Source organism: Xenopus tropicalis, chromosome 8 (genome assembly GCF_000004195.4).
Source record: "Xenopus tropicalis strain Nigerian chromosome 8, UCB_Xtro_10.0, whole genome shotgun sequence".
Classification (NCBI taxonomy): domain Eukaryota; kingdom Metazoa; phylum Chordata; class Amphibia; order Anura; family Pipidae; genus Xenopus; species Xenopus tropicalis.
This window is the reverse complement of record NC_030684.2, coordinates 53828548-53854996: the sequence shown is the minus strand read 5'-3', so window position 1 is coordinate 53854996 and position 26449 is coordinate 53828548. Positions and strand designations below refer to the sequence as shown.

Sequence of the window (26449 nt, the reverse complement as noted above, 5' to 3'; positions counted from 1 at the left end):
TAGCAGCCCCCTAAATAAGCTTGGTTAGACTGAGCTTGGAGATGTTTGCATTCTTAGAACCCAGCCCTAATTAATACAATTTATTTCTTTAAGTTAGAAATTCCTAAAGATTTTATGCACCTAAGGATTAAATGTTCCAGTTGCCCGCAGACGTGTGAGATTTTTCAGTTCATCACTTTAGTCAGCAGGTGCATGGGATGGCATGACACAGCGTAGAATTAGACTGAAAGAGAAGATTAGTGGCTTCTACAGTTTACTGTTTCCCTTCTCAGAGCATTGCTATTCTGCTGTGTGCCTGCACTAATCCTTTGCAATCATAAAATATATAACAATGCTCACGGAGAGGCAGCAGCTAGTTCTTCTTAACCACCGCACGTACCTTGACTCTGTCTCTCTGTAGCTCTCTAGAAATATTGCTGGGCTTTTGCTATTCTGGTGCTGAGGTAAACTGAGACATTTGGGATAAGCTTTTCCTTTTTGCATGCCTCTAGAAAGTTACCCTATGAGGATTGAAATGTCCACTAAATAAAGCACTCTCTATATGTCCCTTTGGAGTGCTCTATGTTATAACTGAATTCATAGCCGCACCAGGGCACTGTTTATTTGTGGATTACATTGAACATATTTCATGCATTATAAATGTGTGTGTAAATATACAAAGTATATATAAATATATATATACATATATAATCGTCTATAATCATCTAATCATCTATATTGTCAGGTTTGTGCACAGTCCCTTGTATAATACCCTTCAAAGGCCAAGTTATCACAAATCTATATCTCCTATCGGCATTCTCAAGCCATAGGAATGTGTCTTAACTTGAAGTCTTTGCATAGAGTTATGAGACATTTCTATGGATTACGAGTTCTTATTGGAAATATCACATTGGCAAAGATGCACCCACATGTTTGACTAATTTCAAACTCACGGTTTGGTTTGTATCGGAAATGGTGCCACCCATTGGCACATGTATGGGGCATCAGCAGAAAGGGAGGTAACACTGATTATTTTTTTTCTTTCGTTAAGATCTGCATGTTTGTTCAGATAGGCAGTGAATATTGTGTGTCCATATAAGTATGACCAATTTGCCTATTTGATTATTAGGCTCTGGGGTCTAAATGTTGGAATAATCTTTTCAGTCATCACATTCTTGAGGTAAAAGGTTAAGTAAGGAATATTAGCATAAACAGGTACAAGATCTGTTATCCAGAATGCTTGAAATCTGAGGTATTCTAAGTTATGTTTCTAGGCTACCTTAAATCTACTAAAAACCATTTCAACATTAACTTTACCCAAAAGGATTGTTTTGCTACCATTATGGATTCATGCATCTCGGTTACCATGAAATACAAGCTAATATTTTATTACAGAGAAAATAGGAACCCTTAAAAAAAAATATGAAATCATTTGCTTAAAATGGACTTTATGGGAGACAGTCTTCCCATAATTCAGAGCTGGATATTAGATTTCTGGATAAGAGATCCCATGCCTGTATAAAGTTTGAACAATAATAAACTGTTTAACTAATTAGGGTCATAAGCAGACATGGGCAAAAGTGGATGTGTGTATATATACTGTATCAACTAAACAGCAGTTAGCTTTTTCTGGCCTCCTGCAGTTAGAATAATGAAAATAAAACCCAATTCCCAGTTATGTTTAGACGAAAAATGTTGTTTTTGAACATAACCTTGAATACAGGGATAACAACATCATCTCTTTAGTAAACTGCACCCAGAGCCTTCCTTGGAGGGTTGCAAATAGGAGAAGCTGTGCTTGAGAAGGACAGTGGGCCCCAGTCCTGTGCTAATTGCACAACTGTCTGCGTATTGACTCCATCAATATGGATAGCTTGCCCGAGGCCTCTAAGACTCTAAGGACTGCCCTGATTACAGCTTAGACTTCCCCTGATATCTACGCTGTGGCTCTTGCTGAAAAATATCTTTGCTTAAATATAAGTCATTTATTCCTTCTCTTTCAGTTGCTTCCACAATTCTAACTGCCACAGACAAGTGAAAGCCAACTGATGACAGGTCACTATGGGTTAATTTGCCTCTTGCTGCAGAGCCTTGGTTAGTTAAGGTCATTTATTGATGTACTCTCCATAGAAGTCTGTGCCCAGGAACGTCACCACATTGTTAACACATGGACCAGTTTTGGGGAACATTACCCTTGTAATTTGCCTTGTGACAGCAGAGGAAAGATCCTCGTATATCAATTCCTAAATTTAAAGATGGATGAGAAATAAATGGAATATGTATTTCTGTAGGAGTTTCTGAGTTTCTATTTAACAGAGAGAAGGCTAAAAAAAAAAAAAAAAAAAACTTCTTACAAATGGCTGTTGGTGTAGTTGTGAAGTCTAGCTTAGCTGTACACATTTACACGTCTATTTTAAGTCAGGCTGGTCCTGTGAGTTAACACCAGACTGCATTAGAATTTCATTCTTTTTACGGATGTGGTTAACACAATGAACGAAAGAATGTTATTAGGTTTCTATATCCCAGTGGTGAGAAGTCACTTTGTCAAAATGACAGCTTGAGGAAATATGTGAACCATTCTTCTTTGGCCTGTGTGTCATATTTACTTAGTTTGGCCAGAAATAAGCTGTGTTCTGCCTTTTGTTCCCTCTCTCCTGCAGCAGCGGCTGACTAGAGTTGATAAAATAATGCTTGTAGGTTTTTTTTTTAATATAATTCTCATATATTGGGCAATTTGGCAAGAAAGTTATTACAAAATCAGATCATGGTAACAGATCACAGGTCAGATTATTTTTGTTTTAGGTTAGAAACTAAAGCAGTATTCTTGTGAAACACAGAAATCGTATTATGGCTTCTACTTAAGAGCTATTTAACCTGTACTCACGATGCACTGGGTCAATTCATGACTATTTAGAGATAAGGATACTTGAATTAAAGTCAAAGAGGAGCAGAAAAAAGTGGTTAGGTCTTCCTTGCACACGCATTCTGCTCTTATCTATTTTTATGTTTCCTCTGCCATGACATGGGCAGCATCAAGTCTTGGCCCTTTTTCCTCAACCATTGACACCTCAGCTACCTACCCAGCTTCCACTATAGCTCTCGTCTCCAAGTTCCATGCCACTACTTTCCCAACCCTTAGCTGCGACGATTAATTTACACTTTTTCCCACAGTCCTCAACATATAATGGTTGTGTGACCACTGCACTGCCCACTTAACTCCACATATTGCTCTCTAGCCAATCCTTTACTGCACTAGATCCCCCACAACCCCTTGCAAATAATCCTAGCACTGTCATGGCCCTGTCCCTTCACTTCCCTTGGGCCCGTTTAATCATTAAAAAACACTGTCACACTGGTAGCACAGAGTGAGGATAATTATACAGTACAGGTTTCATGTTGTACCTTCATTTATTACACTGCTGTCCAACCTTTTCAGTGGATCATATCACCAATATACCTAATTTTTGGGGCAGTTTTAAGTAAAAAATGATAATTTAATGAATCAATCAATAAATCAATCAATCATTGAAATGTAATAAATTAGTGCTGGCCTGCAGGCTGGAAATTGGTCTGTGCTGAGTTATTACATCGATTGATTGCTCTGCAGAGTAAAATATCCTGATTGTGGATTTGCTGTTTCTAAAAATGCTTGTACAACATGCTACCCACAAGTAACACTGTGTACTGTACAGTATGTGCCTACAGAACATGCAAGAGTCCGTACACATTGGAAGAGGGAATATTTTATCTGTTTTCCTGAGAGAGATCTCCAAGAGGCTGGTTCCACTGGGCCTCACTGTAGGACTAACCGTGCTTAGTGTTTTAGCACCTTCACTTCATTTGTCAACACTACATTATGGCTTAAAGATATAAAGGAACAGTTCCTTGCAAATCCACATCAGGAAATGGCAAATTAAAAAAAGCAAGTTTTCTTTCAGTGACTAGTCATACAACCAGAAATGTATTTTAGGCTACTTGCTGTTAAGAGATTAAGCACAGAAACACAGTAAAATATGGAAGAAATGTTTTACTTGTTATGTATTGTTGAGAGAACTTTGACTCTAAAATCCAACACGCTGCGGCACAACAAATCTTGTGAAAGTGTTTATTGTGCTTACAAGCCTTTTCTCAAGCTAGAGCCCGAAATGCTGTCTTGTTGGCACAATAAACACCTTTTCCACAAGATTTGGTGTGCTGCAGTGTGTTGGATTTTAGTCATAATTGGTCCTTGGCAGTGGGCTTAGCAGCTTAGCTCCCAACGCTACAACAAGTGTTTGGTATAGCTGAGCATTACCAATTTATGCTGAGAGAACTTGGTTATTTAAGGAATCATGGAGACCTCCCCCAATCAACATGGTGATCCAGCCGATGGGTAAATTGCAATGCTATTAAGTTAAAGTGCATAAAGAGCATAGAAAATTAAATCTGTGCTACAAATACAGATGGGTGCTTTTGGAGGTTGTCTATAGTCAGACACTGCAGGGAGTGAAAAGAGTCTAGATGAGCAGACAATCCCTCAAGTTGCCACTGTTGCCATGCAAGCCTGGTTCATGCCAGTTGGCTAGTTTCTCAAGTCATAAGTCATTATTATACTTTTATAAGTTATTGTAATTTTCCACAGTACTTTACATAGATTATACATCATTTACATTGGTTTCTGCCCCAGTGGAGCTTACTACTAAGGCCCTTGTCACACATGTACACCATGGTCCGTTTCATCAGGAACCAATTACTGCTGACTTTTACTCATGCAAATGCGAATGTTCCTAAACAATACAGGATGTTGAAATCGGCCTTGTTTTGGCCTTTAAACCAAGTTCTGTAACTTTATGCATAGAGTGTGATATGATATAAGGTCCATTTATTAATAATCATAAAATGTTACCATTTGGTAAAGCATTACCAATCATTTAAAGATTTAATAATTCATTTTCTGCTCTGAAATAATTGTCTGAATCCTTTTACCCCACATGCTATTTGCCTGGGGGATAAAGGATTTGGATAGGTATTATTGCTCACTGCTGCTGCTGAGCTGTGCTAAGCATTAATAACCCACAGAACATGAATGTATTTGATTGCAGATTAACACTTTTATCAGCTTAGATATATGGGGAAAAATGTGCCTTTACATTGTAATTCTAATTAGGTATATTTATTCACAATTAGATTGGTTGGTGGTCCCAATATTCCATGTTTATAAAGAGTATCCTGTATTGCACTTTGGTGGACAGGACTTTGGTATCCTTTTTGGATTTGTTAGGGTGTTTTTCATACAGTTTCTTGCCCCTTTTAATAGTCCCTTTGTTAACCCAAGGACAAAAAGCTATAGGGTTTATTTATATCTGCAACAAGTACATCACTGTACGCTTTTCCCTACAGTGAGTTGGGCATAAAACCATTTTTATTAAAGGTACATGCATCCAAATGCGCTCTGCACACTTCCGTATAGTTGCACAGCTCAGTCCTTCCTGCTGCACCTACTGTATACTGTTCGACCCCTCAGCACCCTGCATCAATAGATGTAGCACACTTGAGGCTAAAGGATCGGGCACAAATGTTGTTTGCACACCAATAACCAGAAATAATGTCAAACAGATTCGGAAGAAAATGGTGCATTGTGGGCAAAAACTGGCAATTGCATCTGAGCTTGCACTTTGCTTACTGTATCTAGGTAAGTGAATGTACCCTTGTATATTCTAATAAAACTTTAAGACATGAAACGCACTCTCCCAGGTCCTTAAATCTTTGAGATAACTTCTTTGCATATTTGCACTTCACTGTACTCGACTAGCAAGCCTTTTAGCATTCAAATTCAAGAGCAGGGAATGTTTGTAATCTTGACTGGAAACTGCATTCTCATTAATGTTTATGGATATTAACTAATGGCCCAAACTAAAACAATTACCCAAAAAGTAATAGCAGTAAATCATTGATTTAGCGCTGGTTTTATTATGCACTGGACATGTGCTTATGGCTTTGTAATGATGAATGGGCTTATTCAGGTTACAACTGCTATCTCCATTTACAAAGCTGAGCTATGGAGACACTTGCTGATTTTGCTTCTTTACTCAGCACGGCCTCTGCTTTGCATGGCTGCTTTTGTCCCTAGCTAATTGATACGGTAGATCCTGTAAGCATGGATTGCAAATATATGGAATTACCAGCTAAATCGAATTCTAACTGGGCTAGAAAACATGTCGGTGTCCTCAGCTCACTCTGGTTCTCAGACTGGCCATTTTAATCAACAACCTGTTTCAGAAATGGGCGATGTTAGCAGGCCGATGGCGGACGCGTGGGTAAAGTTCATGTGACATAGATTTCTCTGTATGTGGAAAACAATAAAACAGTAAGTGATTTTATAGAACTGCTAGTAAAATTTAGAGTGACTATCAATCATGCTTGCAAGCTGATAAAAGGGCATTTCATTATGGATTCAGAGCCAGCTGTTACTCAATTATACTAGAGGGAGTATAAGTGATGTCAAGTCTCAGTTAGAACTGCTTATTTGTCAAAGCTAACTGCTTCCAAAACAGAGGGAACCAAGTTTGGGAGACAACAAAGCAGAGATAAAAGTTTCAGTGAAACACATTAGTACATCCGGCACAAAAAGTCTTTTTTCCCTTTGTGTGCAGCTAAGGCTCCATTTAGTGACTGAGAATATAAGATACTGCTCACGCCCCTCCTGCGAGCGCCTCGGTATGTCACCCATCTCAGATCTGTTCATGAAGAACAATCATATTTCTTTCTTTCATAAAGAATCAATGAAAAGAGATGTATGATAGGAGCCCCATGATACAATTCTACGCTTTTGTGCTCAGAGCTTCACAATTTATTTATTAGATTTGGGTTTCTGCAACAGTTTTTAACTGATATTAAATGACTCCAACCAGAATCATTTGCCATTACAGCCATGTTTTTGTGACTGATACAGGCTAGGTTCTTAGTAATGATCTCTCTCTAGGCTGTATATTTGCAGAGTGAAGACAGGTTGTTTCTACCTGTGATTTTGTAATTGTATTTTAATCAACCATTGTAGTAATCCTTCAAAGTGCTGTCCCCACAAATGCTTGTCATTCTGTCTTTATAATGCATGTGCTACATATTTTGGTAAAATACTCTCAACCAAAATGTGCAAGGAAATAATTCAGCACTACCCAGCCCTTCAGTCCTTCAGTCAGTCAGTTTGGCTAAACCTTTCTTCTAGTTAGTAAATGTGACCTGATTTGGTGTGTCTGCTTTTCCTGGTTCTGTTCACTTTTAACATTTAAAGAGGTGGCAACCAACGAAAGAAATGAAATGAATGTACAACATTTATACCACATAGACTGTACTGGGTGGACAATTATATTTAAGGTATATGTGGGAAAGTGTCTGGCACTAGTGATGAGCGAATCTGTCCTATTTTGGTTTGGCAAAAAATTTGCAAATCTTTCAATAGATGCGCTAGAGGCCGAAAAATTTGCAAAATGTAAAAAAAAAATTGTTATGCTCAATTTTTTTTTTATTTTTATTCCTTTTGCACTGTTCACTGCCATTCCCGCAATCCTTGATATATGAGCTTGACATTGCTGAAAATATGGTAAAATATATTAAGCACCATCCATTTAATACATTTTTTTTTTACTTTTAGTAGATAAAAATGCAATTTTAACAGCTGCTTATATAGTGAATGGTAAGGATGGTTAAAAAGCCCAACAGGGAGAATGACAACCTAATCCCAATGGGATAACAGTGCCCCTAGTTTAGTTATTTGCATTTTCAGTTCTAGAAACATGTTTACGTCTGTCTGCTTCTATTTAGATTCCAAAGGATTTAAGGCATTGCTGAACAGACAGAAATGTGTTTTTGTTGTTATGGAAGTATTAAAGGATCCCAAAAAGCTAAGAATTACAGGCCTTCTCCTATAGCATTTTAGAGCCTTGTACCTGATGGTAACTAAGCTGCATGAATCCATATTGGTGGCAAAGCAATTCTATTGAGTTTATTTAATGTTTAAATGATTTTTTACAGACTTACAGTATAGTTATCCAAATTACTGAAATATCCCTCAGCCAAAAAACCCAGGCCCCAAACTTTCTGGATAATAGATCCTAGTCCTGTATTGGGGATGCTAAACTTTGCAGAATGCTTGGTCACATCAGGCCTCCAAAACTGATATACCTAGTAATATTATTGGCCGTGTTACCTTTATGTAAGCATGAAAGTTTGGTCACTGAATAACTTGGGCTTATAAAGTAAACGCTGAATTAGACTCTATTTTGTGTGGCCTTTTGTATGGGATTTCTTGCCTTAGCAAACAAGCTATTCATATGAAACTAAATAAAGCATACCGGGCTGCAAATTATTATCAAAGGCCATACATTTGTGATATATCCAATCAGATTTGGGACATTTGCCCTGCCTTTTTTCTATTAAGAATTGTCCAGAGTCCAAAACGCAATGTATAGATTCTATTTTTAAAGATTGCAGCGCTAGTGTTTCTATTCTAGATCTACCAGACACTAGGCTACTGTTAACAGACTACCTTAAGCAATAAATACAAATAATCATAATGCCCCAACATGGGAACACTTAAGAGTGTGCCAAGCTCTCTGTTCCATTTCTTATGCACTCCAAAACAATTTCATTGCTGTCATATAAAGCCCAGAGCATTCAAATGTCTTGCAGCCAGTGGTATATAATGTATGGTGATATATGAGGTCTTTGTTTGTCATAAAAAGACATGCTGGGAACCTGTTAGTCTATTATTATTATTTGTTACACTAACATGAAATTTGCACAAAATGTTTGTCTGCCGGGAATCAAGCCCCAAGGTGCCATTTTGTGTTAAACTGTCTTCTTTTTCCCTCTTGGCAATACAAGAAAGTAATGATGGGATTTTATTGGAATGCAGTACACAACATGAGCCCTGTGGGAGGAAAATGTACATCAGCATAGCACCATTTTTTCTCTTTTTTTTTTTTTTTTTTTGCAAATATACAGGCAGCGGATAAACAACACTCGCAGTTTGAAGAAAATTCTGCCTACTCTAGATTATAGGGGATTAACTCAAACAGGAGCTTTGTAAAATGTGTTTTCGTCATTTAAATTTGCCAAAGAGTTATTTTCTTGTACGATTGCTTTTCTCAATCTTGTATCTTCTGAATTACAACTTTTATAGGATAACTGCTCATTTGTAAAGTTAAAAAAAAGAAGCTTGAAACTGGAATGAATTCCTGCTTGTATTTTGCTCTTGTGAGCACCCAACCACTGTATTCCTCTTTGAGTTTTCATAACACATTTGCTATTGTTACTCGTCAGTCCTGGGGTTGCATATTATTTGTTTCTCATTTATGCCATTTTTCTTTGCAAACCACTATTGCTGGTACTTGGGGATCTAAAATAGCGACTTCTGTGGGCCATGATCAGTGCCGGACTGGCCCACCAGGATACCAGAAAAATTCACAGTACGCCCAGGTGTCCGTAGGCCCTCTTGCTTCTAATTAATTCGCCTATTTCATGGTCATTCCTTATTTCTATATTTAAAAAGCAAACAATAGAAACCCATCATAACTAAGCATAACAAACATAAAGGAAACTGATATTCAAACAATGAAACAAACCTGCTTCTAACAGACTATATACACATTAGTTCCAATTGTGATTTGGTATTCTTTTGGTACCACAGCCCCAGGTAGCCATGCTCCACGCTTTCTGCACACTAACGTGTACCGACACTATAACATCAACATATACACACATAGCTATATACACAATCAGATGGAATCATCTTGCACACTCATTCCCGAAACAATTTTTACACTCAAACAAGCAGGTTCAATAGCTAACATTACATGCCCTTAAATAACCTAAGGCTAATGTCAGACCAGGTGTATATTTTCAGCAAGCTGAAAAATGCTTCCAAGTGTATTCCATTCGTTCGGGTGCAGGCACAGGTAGGAGGCATATGCCAGTATTTTCAGCAAGCGTTTTTCAGCTTGCCTAAAATGTCATACGCCTGGTCTGACATTAGCCTTAACTTGCATTCAGTATTTGTAAGCTGCAGGTGTGTGTGCGCCTGGGACCTGAGGTTTTCCAGACAATTGATCTTTCTGTAATTTGGATCACAGTTTAACAATGAAATAAACTCAATAGGATTGGTTTGCCACCAATATAGATTAATGGAACTTTGCTAGCATCAAGTACAAGCTACTGTTTTATTATTACGGAGAATTTTTTTTTTTTAATTAAAATTAGAATTATTTGCTTAAAATGTACCCTATAAGATGAAGCCTCCCGTAATATGGAACTGGTTTCCAGATAAGGGTAATATATGTCCCATACATGTCTCAAGAATTACTTGACAAACGTGTACTTGCTCATCTCCCAAGGAGACCACCTACCAGTTACAAACTTTATGTTGGAGAACCTGGCCTATACCTGGTAAGCTTTTCATTCTGTCAAGTTCTTCATTAGGATATGTAGTATATACATATATTATATATATTCAATATGTGAATTATGTTTTCAATAAAAACCCCATTCGTTTCCTATACCTTAGTATGCCTGCATTCCCAAAAGGAGGGTAGCATATTAAATGCCTTCTCCACACTCACAAATGACACTGGGCATCCAAGGCCCACCTCCTAAATTCTTTAAGCTCCAAGAGGTTTGCTCGGCAAATGGATTGATAGACACTAAATTCACCAAGACAGCCCTATAACTCTAACTATCTAGCCACCGTATTGTACGGGAAGGCAGTGAGTTGTATTTTACAGCAACTGTAAGTGCTAACGTTTGTCAATCCCTAGCTAAGCTACAGTTTTATTATAATTTACTGAAAGAGAATCCATTAAGAAATTTCCTTTCCTTGTTAACTCTTTTGCTTTACTTTGCTCTAACTGGAATACACATCACAGCCAAGGCTTAATGCTAAAATGACAAAAGACACAAAGGGTGCTTACTCAGTAGCCGTTAAGCTTAGAGCTACTGTCCGGATGCAAACGTTATTTAATCAGGAACCATTTTCATTTTATTGTATCTGATTATCACGGCAATTAAAATCACCTATTTTTACTAACGCTGAGAACAAGGAGGATTAGATACAATTAGCATAAAATTAATTGTTTTGAAGGAGTATTACCACTTTTTTTCCCAGAACACACGAAGAGAGATAATGGAAACAGAATGTTTTGGTAATACCAGGCGGCTACCTTGTATGCCTAAGTATACTTGATCTGCTACATGAAGATTCCTTTCGTGAATCAGCACTTGTATATTAATTATGGATATGATCTATTAATGTTTAGTGCGCTATTAATAGACAGCTCCCTTTTAAAAGCTGCAGAGGAGACAGTGACAGTGACAATTTTTATTTAGTGTAAGTAATGCTGAAATGAGCGTTCATATCTATTAGATATTACAACCATGTGGCCAAAATAACTTTTGTGAGCATTATAAAAACCATGCTAGTTCTGATTTACTATTGCCCAAGGTGTAAATGCTAGAACAGCAGATGCAGGTAGCAATTGTAATGAAATAAATGCAGACTAAGGTGGAGTGCAAAGCTGTCATGCATGAAGGAGCCCTGTACTTACCACAACCATGCAGTTGGTAAGTACAGGACTTCATAACACCTTGTTTTCCTTGGTAGGGATGGGCAATTTTCTTTTTACCTAGTATGGATTCACAGCCACATTTTCAAAAGTGTGTTTTTTTTTTTTAATCTGCACTAGAATTTTAGCATGCATTTTGTTTCACCAGGGAAAAAAAAGTTTGTTTTTTTTTTTGGGGGGGGGGGGGGGGGGGGGGGGGTTGCACAGAAAGAAGACATGAGAAAAAATGCATGCAGAAAAATTTGCCGTTTTGCTCATTTTTCTGCAGTTCTGCTCATCCCTATTCCTTGACACCCAGTATATTATGCAAGCTAAGGGGGCATTCTACGATATGCCCTTGTGCCATCAGCCTACCAGCACTTATTTAGGCAGCGTCGCCAAATGCCAGCAACTAAACTTGGTATCATGATGAGTGCAAGGGGTTTTGCTTCTGGGGTACTGCTTGTCTCAGGTACTGTAATACCGGTATGGGATCTGTTATCCGGAAACCCGATATCCAGAAAGCTCCGTATTAAGGAAAGCCCGTCTCCCATAGACTCCATGTTAATCAAATAATTTAGATTTTTAAAATCTATTTCCTTTTTCTCTGTAGAAATGAAACACAACATTGTATTTGTTCCGAACTAAGATATAATTAATCCTTTCTGGAGGTAAAATAATCCTATTGGGTTTAATGTTTGATTTTTTTTTTTTAGTAGACTTAAGGTATGAAGATCCAAATTACGGAAAGATCCCTTATCCAGAATACCCTATACCTGTGTAGGAAGTCTACAGCAAGGAAACAATAGTACATTTCTCCATAACCAGTTAGCACAAACCCATCTCCATCTGCCTTATAAGTCTGGAGAGACTAAAAAAACACAATTTCTTTTTCATATTGCGGTTTCATAGTACCACAAAAAGATTTTTACCAATTTACTCGATCCCCCATAGACTTGCTTTGCACTGAAACAGTCTCCAATAATGTGATAAAATGTAATTCTAAGCATCTTCTCAGTATACATTTATTACACATTACCATTGGTTTTAAAGCTATATAAGACAACTGAAGAGAATAAAGCAACTTTAGTTCATCCCTTTTTGGTCTCTGGGTCTGACTCTTAAAACAATTTCACAGGTGTCAATTATCCTCCAAGTTGTTTAATCAGGTTTAATCAACTGGATTGCAACTTTCAGGAGTCGGAGCTAATGCTGCAGTTGGAGAACTTGTGTTGGTGCTGTGTACATATTCGGGCGACACAGTAGCCATTTAAAAATGAAATCCTTGTTTGACAATCCATGGAACAGTGACTAAGTGTTCGCAAACACATCTGGGCTACTGAGAAGACAGAATATCTATTTGCAGACAGCTGTCTCGGTAGTAATGGAGAAACTGAAATTTTAGATTCTCAATCAATGAATTATTGTATCTTAAACAGGAAAAGCAGTATTTTAGCACTAACCAATGGTTCTTCACAATACTATAACATCAACATTTTAAAAGATGTGTTCATTAAATATTGAAACCTTGAAATCAATGAACATGTATCATATAAGAGAATTGAGCCCAGTGCACTGTGTGTATATGTATCCTTTCAGTTTATCTGTGGCTAACTGTGTGTTTGATGAACTCAGGGCTTTCCCATTGACTATATTTATTGCAGATTGTGCCTACTCTATCTATGCAATGGTGGTTCCATCATGCAATCTAGAACTTCATGAACTATTTTTACTTTACACTTGATGAGCATGATGCCACTACCTGAAAGGTACCTTTCATATTTAACACATAAATATCTTAAAGAAAATTTCAGGTTTTTTTTTTCTCTCCTTTCTCCATATGGAAATCACTGGGCAATGACTGATTTCCTGCCTTACTCTACTATCTATCAATTTTTCATTTATTCAACTCTCTGAATTGGTTTATTATGTTCTTTGAGGCTCAAATGTTACAGCTAATGCTAACTGGTTGGCTAATGGTTGGCTGGCTATTAAACCCTTAAAAGAAGACATATACTTGGTCAATAATCTGAATTAAGAAATACGACCTCAAGCTGACATTAGACAATTACCTTTATTGGCCTACTATGACACTAGCTGCTGTTACACCCATGAGAAGCAAGTTAAAGTGTTTGTGTGTAAGCAGGCTGGGAAGGTTCTGGGAAATAGGCAGTCTTTTTGTGACTGGCTGATTGAATTACAAGCAGACGATGGCGTCTATGACAATCCATAACATAACCCACAGACCATAAGTAACTGCTTTAAATTTCTCAGGTCCTTATTGGGAATCCTGAATGATGATACTACTTATAAAAAAAAACATTAATAAACAATATCTGACCCTCTGGTGGGAAGCTTTTTGATAAGTGAGTAAAACTATTTCTAAATGATGCCAAGCTATAAATGATGCTAAAATGGAAATGAGTTTTGGAAAATGGTACATTATGGTATTTCCAGCCTTGGCTTGCTGCCAAGTAAGAATGACAACTCCTTTCAACAGCTTTCTATACTGTAGATGACCGTGGTTGAATGCTATGCATTTTTAAATGTGAAATATTACCCAAAAAGTGTATTTTTCTTAGTTTGTATAGATAGGGATAAAAACCACATGAGAACAACCTTCTTGACCTTATATTAACTAGAAGAGTATTTGTACCCAAGACATTCAACAGCTAAGACCTTTGCTCCACCAAGCTTATGAATGATAAGAGCAAGTGGATGAAGAGATCAATAGGTTGTGACCTCCATCATTTGGACATCTATAAAGAAAATGGTGCTGCATGAGTGATATGCAATTACATGTCTTATAGGAAGACATTGTTAGGACTACAGTATAAGACTGAACTTACTTGCTGATAAAACCAGTAGTAGAAGTATATAGTTCATAGTATAGGACCCATTATCCAGAATGCCCGGGACCTGGGGTCTTCCAGATCAGGGCTCTTCCCAAAATTTGGATCTCCATACCTTGTCTACTAAAAAATCATTTCAATACTAATTAAATCCAGCAGGATTGTTTTTCCTCCAATAAGGATTGATTTTATCTTTGGATCAAGTACAAGGTACTGTTTTATTGTTACTGAGGAAAAGGAAAACATTTTTAAAAATCTGACTTATTTGATAAGTTTTCTGAAGAACAGATCCCGTAACTATATAATATGATGGACCTGTTAATGTCTAACACTCACGATATGCACACAGATAATATCAAGCTCACATACAGATAGTCATGTATAGCTTTTAAACATTGGTTAAAGTTGCTAATATTTAAGATATTATTTATAGAGTATCAGTCTGTGCAGGTGTGATCACTGAGAAAACAGTATGTTGGCTAATTAAAAAATTCTTTAATCATGTCATTTCCTGATTTGACAAGCAAAGGTAACATTAGTTGACTTAAGAAAACATATCAGATTCAATGATTATAAAAGGAATCACATAATACATGTTTTATATATTAAAATATACACAAAAACCATGCAGTATCATGTAAACTATATCCAAATAAACAGTGCTTATGAATTTCACCAGTAATCAGTACTCAGTGATGTAATTTCTGTCACATGCCTCACTGAATTGTGTATTATAATAAATGATGTACCCCCTTTTGACAAATATGAGGATATTAAAAGTCAATTCAGTGTTCCTTGACCACGTATATGGTCATGGAACTCCTCTGTGAGTCAGGTCTGTCTCACTGGAAGGTTAATTTACTTTGAATCTAGATCAGTGATTCCCAACCAGTGGCTCAGGGCCAACATGTTCTCACCAACCCCTTGGATGTTGCTCTCAGTGCCCCCAGACCAGGTAGTTATTTTTGAATTCCTGACGTGGTGGCAAGTTTTGGTTGGTTAAAAACAAGATTTCCTACCAAATAAAGCCTCCTGTAAGCTGATAGTGTGCATAGAGGCTACCTAATAGCCAATTTTAGCCCTTATTTGGCACCTCAATGAACTATTATGATGCTTGTGTTGCTCCCCAAGTCTTTTTACATTTCACTGTGGCTTACGAGTATGAAAGGTTGGGGACCCCTGCCCAAGTACAACAGCATAAAAGCTTTTCCCTTTAGTGCTCATTTACAGAGCACTTGTATCCAGCCTGGTTGCCCTCTGTGCCTGGATAGGATATCCAATACTAGCTGCAGAGCACTGGCTATGTACCACCTTCCACCCACCTGTTATGAATACAGTGTGCTAAACACAGGCAGTGCTGTATTCATGGAGAGAACACAAGTTTCTGCATTCCATTTTGGATATCAAAACCTGTGTAAAGTGCAGAAACATGTTAAATTACACCTGTAACCTAGATAGTTTTATAAATGGTAACTGTCTATAGAACCGTCTCAAGAACAAACAATTTATAATATTTTTGTTCCATTTGTTTCACTTTTACTGTCTGATGTTTCTAAAAAAAAATAACATTGCATTACTTGAGTGAAACAATAAACTAGCCCATAGTTTTTTATACAGCATTTGTCAATGACAGCTAAAAATGTTACGGGCTAAAGGCAGGTTCCGTCATATTATTTAGTGATTTTCAAATACCAGGCTGTGAGTTGTTTGTTACCAGTAGGACGGGCTTACAAATTAATGTCACTAGTTTACTGGCAGATGCAGTTTAATGGAGCTGTAATTAACAAAAAAAAGGATTTTGGTATATCCAGTGACAAAACACAAACTAGCAAAATAAGCAAAAAAAGAAAAATGCAGTCAGTGACAGCACTGGGAGAAAATTGTTTTCCAAAATAATGGAAATTAAAATAACAAATGTACTGCATATGAGTCTTAGAAACCTCTTTAAATAAACAAATTTTAATCTTTTTTTTTTTTTTTCCAACGGGATCCCTGGTTTTCACGTCTGCAATACATTTTATCTAGGTTAATTTTGCAGCATATGGGCAATGCTAAAATAAATTGCTTTCCCAAGTTCTAGCAGCTTGGCTCCTACAAATACAGTTATACAGGTGTATGTGAGAAGCAAGTCCCTACTGATCTAATAAATTGCTATAAGAAGCCAGGACACTTTAATCTTCTTCTGTTCTCGAGTTGGTGTAACATGTGGAAGAGCTATTCATGTCGGTTTCTGAATTCATTGTTGTGGGTAAGCTGGCCTCCTATCTAATCTATAAAGGTTGCTTTCTTAGCAAATTTTTCAAGTTAAGAGCACTTGCAGAGTCATGTGTACATTGTGATACAGCGGGTCTGCTATCTACTGCTAACATTTATTGCAGCTGACCTCCACGGAACATTTACAGTAGGTTTGGAAGAGAATGTGTTTGTGAAATTGTACCTGCTTATTTCTCTTGAAGGTGAAATGAACAAACCAGTAGAGCTTTTAGGTCTTTGCAAAATTCACAGTGTAATTCTCCTAATAAACTAAAGTGCTCATTTACATCCACAGATGCAGCAGGCAACTTAAGCCTTTCCCCACAATGAGTTGCATCTAAAAGCACTTTTATTAAAGGTACTTGCATCAAAATACTCTCTGCAACTCTTCCTTCCTGCCTTTCATTCCGAAGACCAGGGGGTAGCTCCAGAGTTTCCTCAACACACGGCATCAATAGATGCAGCACACTTGCAACTACAGAATTGGGTGCAGACATCATTCACACACCAAACACTACAACCTATGTGAGCAAGAACTGGACACTAGGCAGACTGTGAAAATATTTGGCAGAACTGCGTCTGAAAAGTGTACACGCAGTTGTATCCATTTTGAAAAATTGGACACAGTTGCACCAGATGCAGCATGTGTAAGATTCAAATGCAGAAAAATTGCACCTCTGCATTACATATGCAATGCTGCATGAATTCTTGGAAAACCTGGTGCACTGGAGGGAAAACATAACAACTGAGTCTAAAATTGGACTCACTGCATCAGGGCAACTGAATGAGCCATTAATGTTATACAGATATGGGATCCCTTATCCGGAAACCCATTATCCAGAAAGCTTTGAATTACGGAAAGCATGTCTCCCATAGACTCCATTTTAATCAAATAATTCAAAATTTTAAAACTGATTTCCTTTTTCTCTGTAGTAATATAACGTGCCTTGTAATTGATCCCAACTAAGATCCAATCCTTATTGGATGCAAAACAGTCCTATTGAGTTTAATGGTTTAATGATTTTTTAGTAGGCTTTAAGGTATGGAGATCAAAATTACAGAAAGACCCCTTATCCGGAATACCCTTGGTCCCAAGCATTCTGGATAACTGGTCCTATACCTGTATGCCTATTGCAGCTCTTGGATGTCCTGTTTTTCTAAGTGTCACTCTACATGTTCTGTACAGTGCTTCTATCAAAGCATCATTCTGAATGGGAGATAAATACTTAAGTGAAACAAAAATATTTCACCCATGCTATTCCAGCCAACTTAAGCTTTGTGGATAGTTCTTAGCTGTTTTTGATGTTTTTAACAATATAGGTTCAATGGGTTCTTCTGACTATTTTTTGATCTTTCAGAACAGTTGTTTATACACATGTACTGTATATTGCCTAATTAAAACAGGATAAAAATAAAGGAGAAATAAAAGTAAAGGAGATGTAAACTAGATTACTTTATCAAAATTGATCTACTTGATGATATAACAATTTCATTTTGTCACCAGTAGGGTTTTTTATATAAATGAATTGTACAGATATAGGATCCGTTATCCAGAAACTTGTTATCCAGAAAACTCTGAATTACAGGAAGTAAACATGTTTCCTTTTTCTCTGTAATAATAAAACAGTACCTTGGACTTGATTAACTTACATATAACTAATGCTTATTGTAGACAATTTATTGTTTAAATGATTTGTTAGTCTCAAAGTATGGAGATCCAAATTGTGGAAAACCGCTTATCCTGGATACTTCAGGATAAGCGGCTGGATAACAGGTCCCATACCTGTATTATTCAAAGCAATGGACTAAGTGGTGGATGGCTTTGCGGCACTATTCTCCTGGGTTTGAGCATGGAATTATCTAAATGATGTGTATGTTCAATCTGTGTTTGAGTTTCCTTCTAGTAGTCTGCCTTCCTCCCTCACTAAGAAGATATTCTGGCAGGTTAATTAGCCCCTGATGAAAAACTAAACTTGGAACGTAAATTGTATGCTTCACTGGGCAGGAGCTGATGGGAATAAGGAACAATGTCTGTAAAGTACTTCAGAGAATGTTGGATGCATAATAATTGTAAATAATGTAAAGGCAGTTTTAAAAAATCTAAAGTGCATGTATATCATGAACAAACTTAAAATACATAGTTCTTCTTTTTTGAGACTTTACAGAATAGCAAGGTTTGAAATGTATTTTATTGCCAACCTTAATAATGCTATATATTCTGTTAAAAAGAATATTGAGCACATTACTTTATTATGGAAGGTTTCAGCATCTCCTGGAGTATATGTCCCATGAGAGAATAGAGTACTTGTTCTAATAGCCCATACAGTGGGAAACTTCAAATTTCAGTATAGAAACTGTAAATTGTCATTACTTCAGCGGAGAGACCTAGCGAGGGGCCTTGGTGATGTGCTCTGAAAGGAGAGCTTTGGTCATTTATCAAGTTGTCCGATCTAATCATTCTAGTTATAGCAGTCACAAAAAGATAGATTCAGACAGATTTTTTCTTCCCCATAACCCAATATATAATGTCAGTGAAACGGCACCCAAGCAGAAAGTAAGCAATGCCTAAAAGCCTTGTTGATGCATCGGTTTATTTGTAATAATCTGTAATTTCCTTTTGTAGTAAATTACATTAAATGACATGGTCAATTTGGTTTGATAAAGACAACTTCATCAAGTTCAACCCCCTGTGCGTCCAATTTTTGGGTGTATGTACTTTATGTATAGCTTTATTTATAAAGCACTATTTATGTACGCAGCACTGTACAGTAGAATACATTAATACAAACGGGGTTATTTAGATAATAGATAAATACAAAGTATAACAATAAATACAGTTGCAATAAGTCAGACACAAGAGGATGGAGTTCCCTGCCCTGTAGAGCTTACAATCTAGATGGGAGGGTAAATTACAGACACAAAATAGGCAAATATAAGTACTGTAGGTCACAGTGGGTGACTTTACAATATAAGTGCTAGTTCCCAGATCAGGTGCTGTGCGATTGCTCCAAGAGGGTAGATTTTGTGTCTCTCGCCCTCTGTATTGCTGCAGCCAATTTGTATGGGGTGGGCCCAATTTAAACTGTCCTAATGGGTAACTCCAACTTGGTCAGTCTCCACTTGATAAGGATACAGGTACCTTAAAATACAAGAGTTTAGCTATTTTCCAGGGCTTTTATTTTATGTGTCTTGGAGCTGAGTTTTAATAAAAAATCCTCTACAGGTTTTGTTGTGGCCTTGATTCTCTGAATCTGCAGACACTGTGGGACATTTATAAAGTTTGCACAGCAAATATTTATTTGCAAATAGTTGTTTTGCAAAAGTTTTTCCCTAAATGCTTACATTTTGCCATGCCCGTCTTGCCTTTTATTTGTGAATCAGTGAAATGCACATCACGCACAAAAATTTGCAATTTAGATTGCAGTTTGCATGAGTATCTCCTCTGTATTTGTTTATCGTGCAAGAATTTAGTGCCAATTTTCACTTTGCAAATATAAATTCAAAATCATTTTAGTGAATATCTTCCCATAAATATTTGCAATCTGTGATTATGCCATATTTGAAAAGGACAATTACACTGAATAAAAATTTGCAATTATGTTTGCACATTAAAAGCACTAATCTTGTCCTATTATATTAATATAAACTGCTTGCTAGGATAGCCTTTATGGCAAGCCAGTTTGAATATGAACTCTTGCTCAAGCGTCACATCCTTATAAGAAGATGGAAAAGCTTTGTTGTCTGTTGGGCAAACATCAATGGCAACATTCGTAATGTAAAACTTATTTAGGTCCAGTCTTTGAAAAATCAGGCCAGTACTTGGTGAATCTTTGTACCTCTTTATGGGAAGGAGAAAGCAAAATGCTTACCTCAAACGAAATAGTAATATTTTATTCACTATGGGGATTTTCTTTCTTAGTTTGCACAGTTATGGTTTATATAGAAAACTGGAAGATTCGGCAAAAAGCTGTTTCTTGGTCACTCTGAGCATCCATTGCAATCAGTATGCAATAGGTCACTGAATTCCTAAGGTTTCAATTATTGTAAAAGATGTAGAGGTGTAAAAATTCTACAAGGGTCACTAAGAGAGGAGACGATCATCCCTAGTTTAACAAATCCAAAAATGGTCTTTAAGTAAAGTTCCAGTGTAAACCAAATACTGTAGTACATCTGCCTTGGATGTATATTCTCGAGACACCGATTCCATGAATGCCAATCATCTTCATAGTTGGGATTTGATGTACAAATAAGCAACCTACCATTATATCATAAATTTAAATATACCCTGTATATCTTCACTATAAAATAGATATGACCTTTCTAAGTTGGTGGGATAGTAAGGAGATATTTTGCTCAATTAACGCTCATAAACAAACTAGTGGGAGGTCTAGACAGACTGACAACCCTCACCATGTTATAAGTGATATATGTTTTTCATTGAAAAGCTTTATGAAAATGTGACTATTTATGAATGTGTTTTATTGTCCAACTTTAATTGTGCTGAGATTAATATTGTCTTTTTCCTCCTGCACAGAGGGTGATGAGACAGGAGTGATGGATAGTCTGCTCGAGGCCCTGCAGTCAGGCGCTGCATTCAGGGATCGCAGGAAACGAACTCCAAAAACTAATGGTGAGTGAGCGATTTTCCTCCATGCTAAATCATATTCTGAAACTCCTGATCATGGTGAGTTCTCTTTCTTGTTTCCTAGCTTTTGTGTGGAATCACAGCAGGTGATCCTTATGTGAACAGAGGCTTGAGTTTGCCAAGTTTGTCTATATAGCTGCTATATATGCTAAGAAATATTTAACAGGAGCAATAAAGTGGCTCCTTTAAATACTACATTTAGATGCATAAAGTTAGTACTTTTGGGAGCTGCTTTCCACTATAAAGAATATTTATGTTCCACTTTGAGTAGAACTAAAATCTCCACCTGCATTGGGACTTGTGTTTTTCATGGTGTCATATTTAAAACTGATGCCTGTATGGTAAAGACATATGTTGGTGTGAGAAGGGGTGAGATGATTACAGAGGTGCCACAATGTCTATTGAAGGTACAAAATAGTTTGTGTTATATAGATGTCAGTGTCCTGGGAAGAATGCTGCTCACCCATACTGTGCCCGGTAGATAGCATAAGATGGGTTAGCATACTTATATGTAACTGCCCCATGGGGCAAAGAAGGTCGTATAATTGCTGTGCATCCTCAGATGAGTTGTTGTGTTCTTTCTGTTATAAATAACAGGGACCCAAAAGGTAACAATAGTATTATGTATCAGTATTCTTTGCGGACTTCTGGTTTGATTGTGAACTAATAATTGACTGTATCTCTGTGTGTGTGGGGGGGGGGGGGGGGCAGAAGCATCTGCATGGAAGTTAGGGAAACACGAGCAATGCACATGCTGCTCTTGTATATGTTGTAATTATCATCTGAATAAATGTGTGATTCCAACCAAACTGTGCATTCTTGCAAATTGTGCATTAGAGCAAAATAGTTGATACTTGTGTCTTCATGACATACTGATAAACAATTTCTTATTGTATCCAAGTAGCAGCTGTACTGTTTGGGAATTATGGCTTTTCTAACATAAATTTAGTGTTTAGTTCATCAATCATATTGCCCTAGCCGAGAGAAGCACGTTAGCATTCTGCTTCGCATATTCTTGTTATACTGACTTGTTTTATTCATCTTGTACCTTGGTGGTTTCTTGTGTACTTGCTGCATGCAGTAGTCCACTTAACCTCATATGTAATAGAAAAAGGCACTAAGTTTGCCCAGGAGCAGTAACCCATAGCAACCAATAAGATGTTTTGCTTTTAAACAGGTGACCATTAAATGCTACCTATTTGGTTGCTATGGGTTACTGCTTCTGGACAAACTTAGTGCCTTTTATTAGATAACCCCTTTAGTGTTTTATCTCCATACCCATTATGTGTTTTGATTAAAACAGCAGTTGGAGCTTTAATATCTCAGTAATTTGTATAACCACCTGAGCAAAGTAACAGCATTTTTAGTTTCTTGCATTATGTCGCTGTTTTATATTACTTGGACAACTAATCTCAACATACAGTATACAGTGCAGTTATGTTACCTAAATAATATTCATATGCAAAATTTATAATTTCTGGTTTGGGGGAAATTGTTTATAGGTACAGGGGTTTTGAACTTGTGCATCTCCTATCCCGCCCCCTACCTTGTTTATCATTCATCATTTAAACCCTAAAGTTAGGGAATGCCAGAGGATTTCAGGACAATGAGTCTTATACTAAATGCCAGATATTTAGCAAGCAATAAGTACAGGGTTGTTTTGCACCTGTAGGACTCAACTCAAGCTGCAGACTGCTATAAAATTAATCTTCTGTTGCTGACATTATGTATATTCTATTTACCTTAGAGATGCAATTTTCAGTTCTCTTTATACTGAAATTTTCAATAACAAGTTTTCCTATTATATATTTTTACTAATCCTGGTGACTGAAGTAATTACCAGCCCAATAATAAGACCAAATTGCATGCACCACTTCTGGAATTGGCTGATTTCTGGAATATTTCTCTTTGAAAATATGTAATATAGGATTTGTGCTGTATTAAATGAGGCATAGATCTGCAGGATGAGAGGGTCATTATACCAATTTATAAAGCACTGGTAAGACCCCATGTAGAATATTTTGTGCAGTTTTGATCCTCAGTGTTCAAATGGGATATCATTGAATTAGAAAGGGCAGCTAAGCTGGTAAAGAGAATAGAAAGTCTGGACAAGTTAGGTATGTTTATGCTGAAGACGAGGTACTTTATGGGAAATATGATTACTACTGTGTGTATAAATCTATACTAGTAAGATAAGCTTTCTAATTTATTTACTAGTAGGTCCTTCCAGCAGGCATGAGGGCATCTGTACCTATTCGTAGTTTGGAGGCTAAATCTTAATTTTTGAAAATATATCGTAGTTGCAGATATATTAGATAGCTTCATGAAAGGGGTGGGTAGCTTTTTAACAAGGGAGAAAATACAGTGTTATTGAATACAAAGCTGATCCAGGGACTGGTCCAATTGCCATTTTGGAGCCAGGAAGGAATTTTTTGGAGAGGCTTTTGGTTTTTTTTGTATTTCTGTAAAAGTACAACTTAAGCTATTATATCCTGTTACTTAAACCCTAAATGCTTACATTAACACATGGAAACCTACGTTTTGTTATGCTTTTGTTAAATACTTGCAGAAACCCAAGTCTCTCATTCAGAAAGCAATATATATGAGTAATCAAGAATTTCAGTGTTAGAGTAATACGCTGAAGCCAGTCTAGAAAATAATGCTTCCCACAGGACAGCAGCAGATACAGGGTTGAAAAATAGAATTCTTCCACTTAACTGAATCCACTTAAATTTATATATGGCACCTACACTGTGTTGAATTTTTCGTACACAAGTAGAAATCAGGTGCATTTTTCTGCTATAAATACTAATAAACTGGAGTTAACATTATTTGGCACTATTTTTGATTCGTAATAATCACACTTTAACTGCAAATATGTATTATATATCACCAAGTACCAAATAAATGGAAAATCCAAGTTTAAAATACAGCGTTTGTTTCCAATATTTTGCTTTATCAACAGGTAGGTAGGATAGGATAGAGATAGGTAGGATATTTGCATGGCTTTGCCCAAAAAATAACTTTTGAAGCAAGTACAGTAACTTTTTGAGATTTGTGTCCTTATTTTATGCAGCTAGAAAATGCTGCACAATATTTGCCCATGCATATAATGACCATCCTGTCTATGCTCATAGGGTAACTAAGGTCTTTCATCCCTATTACCACTTTAGTTGCATATATTTACATTCTCCCAGCTCATTAATATCTTTCTTGAAGACTGGAACACAAAACTGCACTGCATACTCAAGGCGAGGCCTTACCAGAGACCTATAATGAGACAAAATTATGTTTTCATCCCTCAAGTTAATGACATTTCTCTGCAAGACAGAACTTTATTTTCTTTAGTAGCCATTGAGTGTCTAGAGTAGCACAGGTTGTCATATACCAAAAAACCCAAATCTTTGCAAAACATCTATACGGAGAAACTAGATACTTAGAGACAAATGGTCAGAACTCATAATTTACTTGGCAAACACCTTTAAGAGTTTAGCAGTTTTGCTGATCTTGAATATTACAATGCTTGCTCCATCGGTGCTCCGTTCAATCATGCAACATATCTTGTTGCATATACCATTGTCAATGATAGTGTTCCCAAATGCATTTTCACCCAAGCTCAGGGAGTAAATCTATTAGGTAGGTAGCGATCTGGGGAGAAAAAATGAGACAACATTTAGTTATTCTCCATTATTGTATTACAGAACCAGCGGCTTTTTCCAGCCTACATTTATAAATCCACACAATTTCTCGTTATTGCAGAGAACACTTTAACAGGGCAATTTTCCTCAAATTGTACATGGGGAAAATGACCACTTTAAAGTTTTATAAAGTGTTGAAGAAGCCAGTAACTCTATAACCACTTAGAACAGCAAAAATAAAATGACTTTGCTTTTAAATTACCAGTTGAACAAAAGAGGACAAATTAATACATATTCTTCTTTTTTTATGACCTTTTCTTTCTTTTTTTATAATGTTCCGTTTTATTATACTTCATTGTTTAGTTTGGCAAATTATGACGTGATTGTGTCGGGAAGGGAAGAAAAAGCAAAACAAAAAGAAATGTTACAAGTCATTCCCTTTTAAAGCTTCTCTGTACTTTTGACTGCTCACTCCTAAAGATTAAGCAAAACAATTAGGATTGTGAAATCACTGCTCGAGCCATGAATAGAAGTTTATACGCATTGATTTCCCTTGTTTCATACAGTAAAATTACACAACAGGGTGCAGCTTGTTCTATAATTGCTTTCTGACCTAATTATGCTGCCCAATGGATGACATGCAACCAGTTTGATCAATGAATGTTTCATTTTGACATGTCTTGCATGTAAGGGAAAATCATTTGGTATGAGAAGAGAAGAATTAATCTCATGGAAGCATTTGGGGGTGTAAACCCTTATAATGACCTCATTTAAAAATCTGTTTGATGTAATGTTGGTTATTTAACAGTAACCTCCCTGAAAATGTATTTATTAGATGAAGTATGAGCTAATGTAAATGTATTTGGTACATTCAGCACACATAGTGCACCATTCCATTTATTGGGAGAATGGTGAAGACTTTATTTTGTTTGTGTGTGCAAATATGGCTGCTTGTATCCAACCACAAGGCTTTCTTAAGAACATGTGTTGGGTTACCTGCCTTTTGTAGGCACATTCACACTTTAGTTTACTCAAAGAAATGAATTAACTGCCATATAAAGCCTAGCACACCACAGTCATAATGCTGTGGTACACCCACACGCAAAGCAGGCCTTAACATTTGCGCAATCTACCCTCATTTCCTTAACCTGAACTGTCGCAATGTACACAAGAACTCACACTCCATGCCCTCTCCATATTCACTGAAGCACTTAGTGCAACTATCCACAATGGCAGCCCTCCGACATGCTTAGTACACCTATGATATAGTGACCCTCCAGCCAAAATTATAATGCAAAAATGTTACTTGAATCAAACACAAACATGCTACAATGTACGCAACAGTTCTATAAATCAGAGCATTCTGTAGTACAGAAATTGAGGACGCACACCTACTCTCTAGATGAATGTACCCCTGAACACCTCACCTGAACTAGTATCAGTGGTACATACTCAGGGGGGGCCTGATTGACAGTTAATCACGTATCAGTGGAATGCTATGAAGGCTCA

The 26449-nt window shown here is 36.9% G+C and overlaps 1 protein-coding gene across 1 annotated transcript in view; it reads left to right on the top strand.

The window, feature by feature from the left end:
• diaph2 (diaphanous related formin 2) overlaps window positions 1-26449 on the top strand; it is a 760530-nt gene that overhangs the window by 615738 nt on the left and 118343 nt on the right. Inside the window, exon 26 of the mRNA XM_031890756.1 lies at window positions 21192-21287. Coding sequence (XP_031746616.1) covers window positions 21192-21287 — 96 coding nt within the window. The remainder of the gene's footprint in view (window positions 1-21191; window positions 21288-26449) is intronic.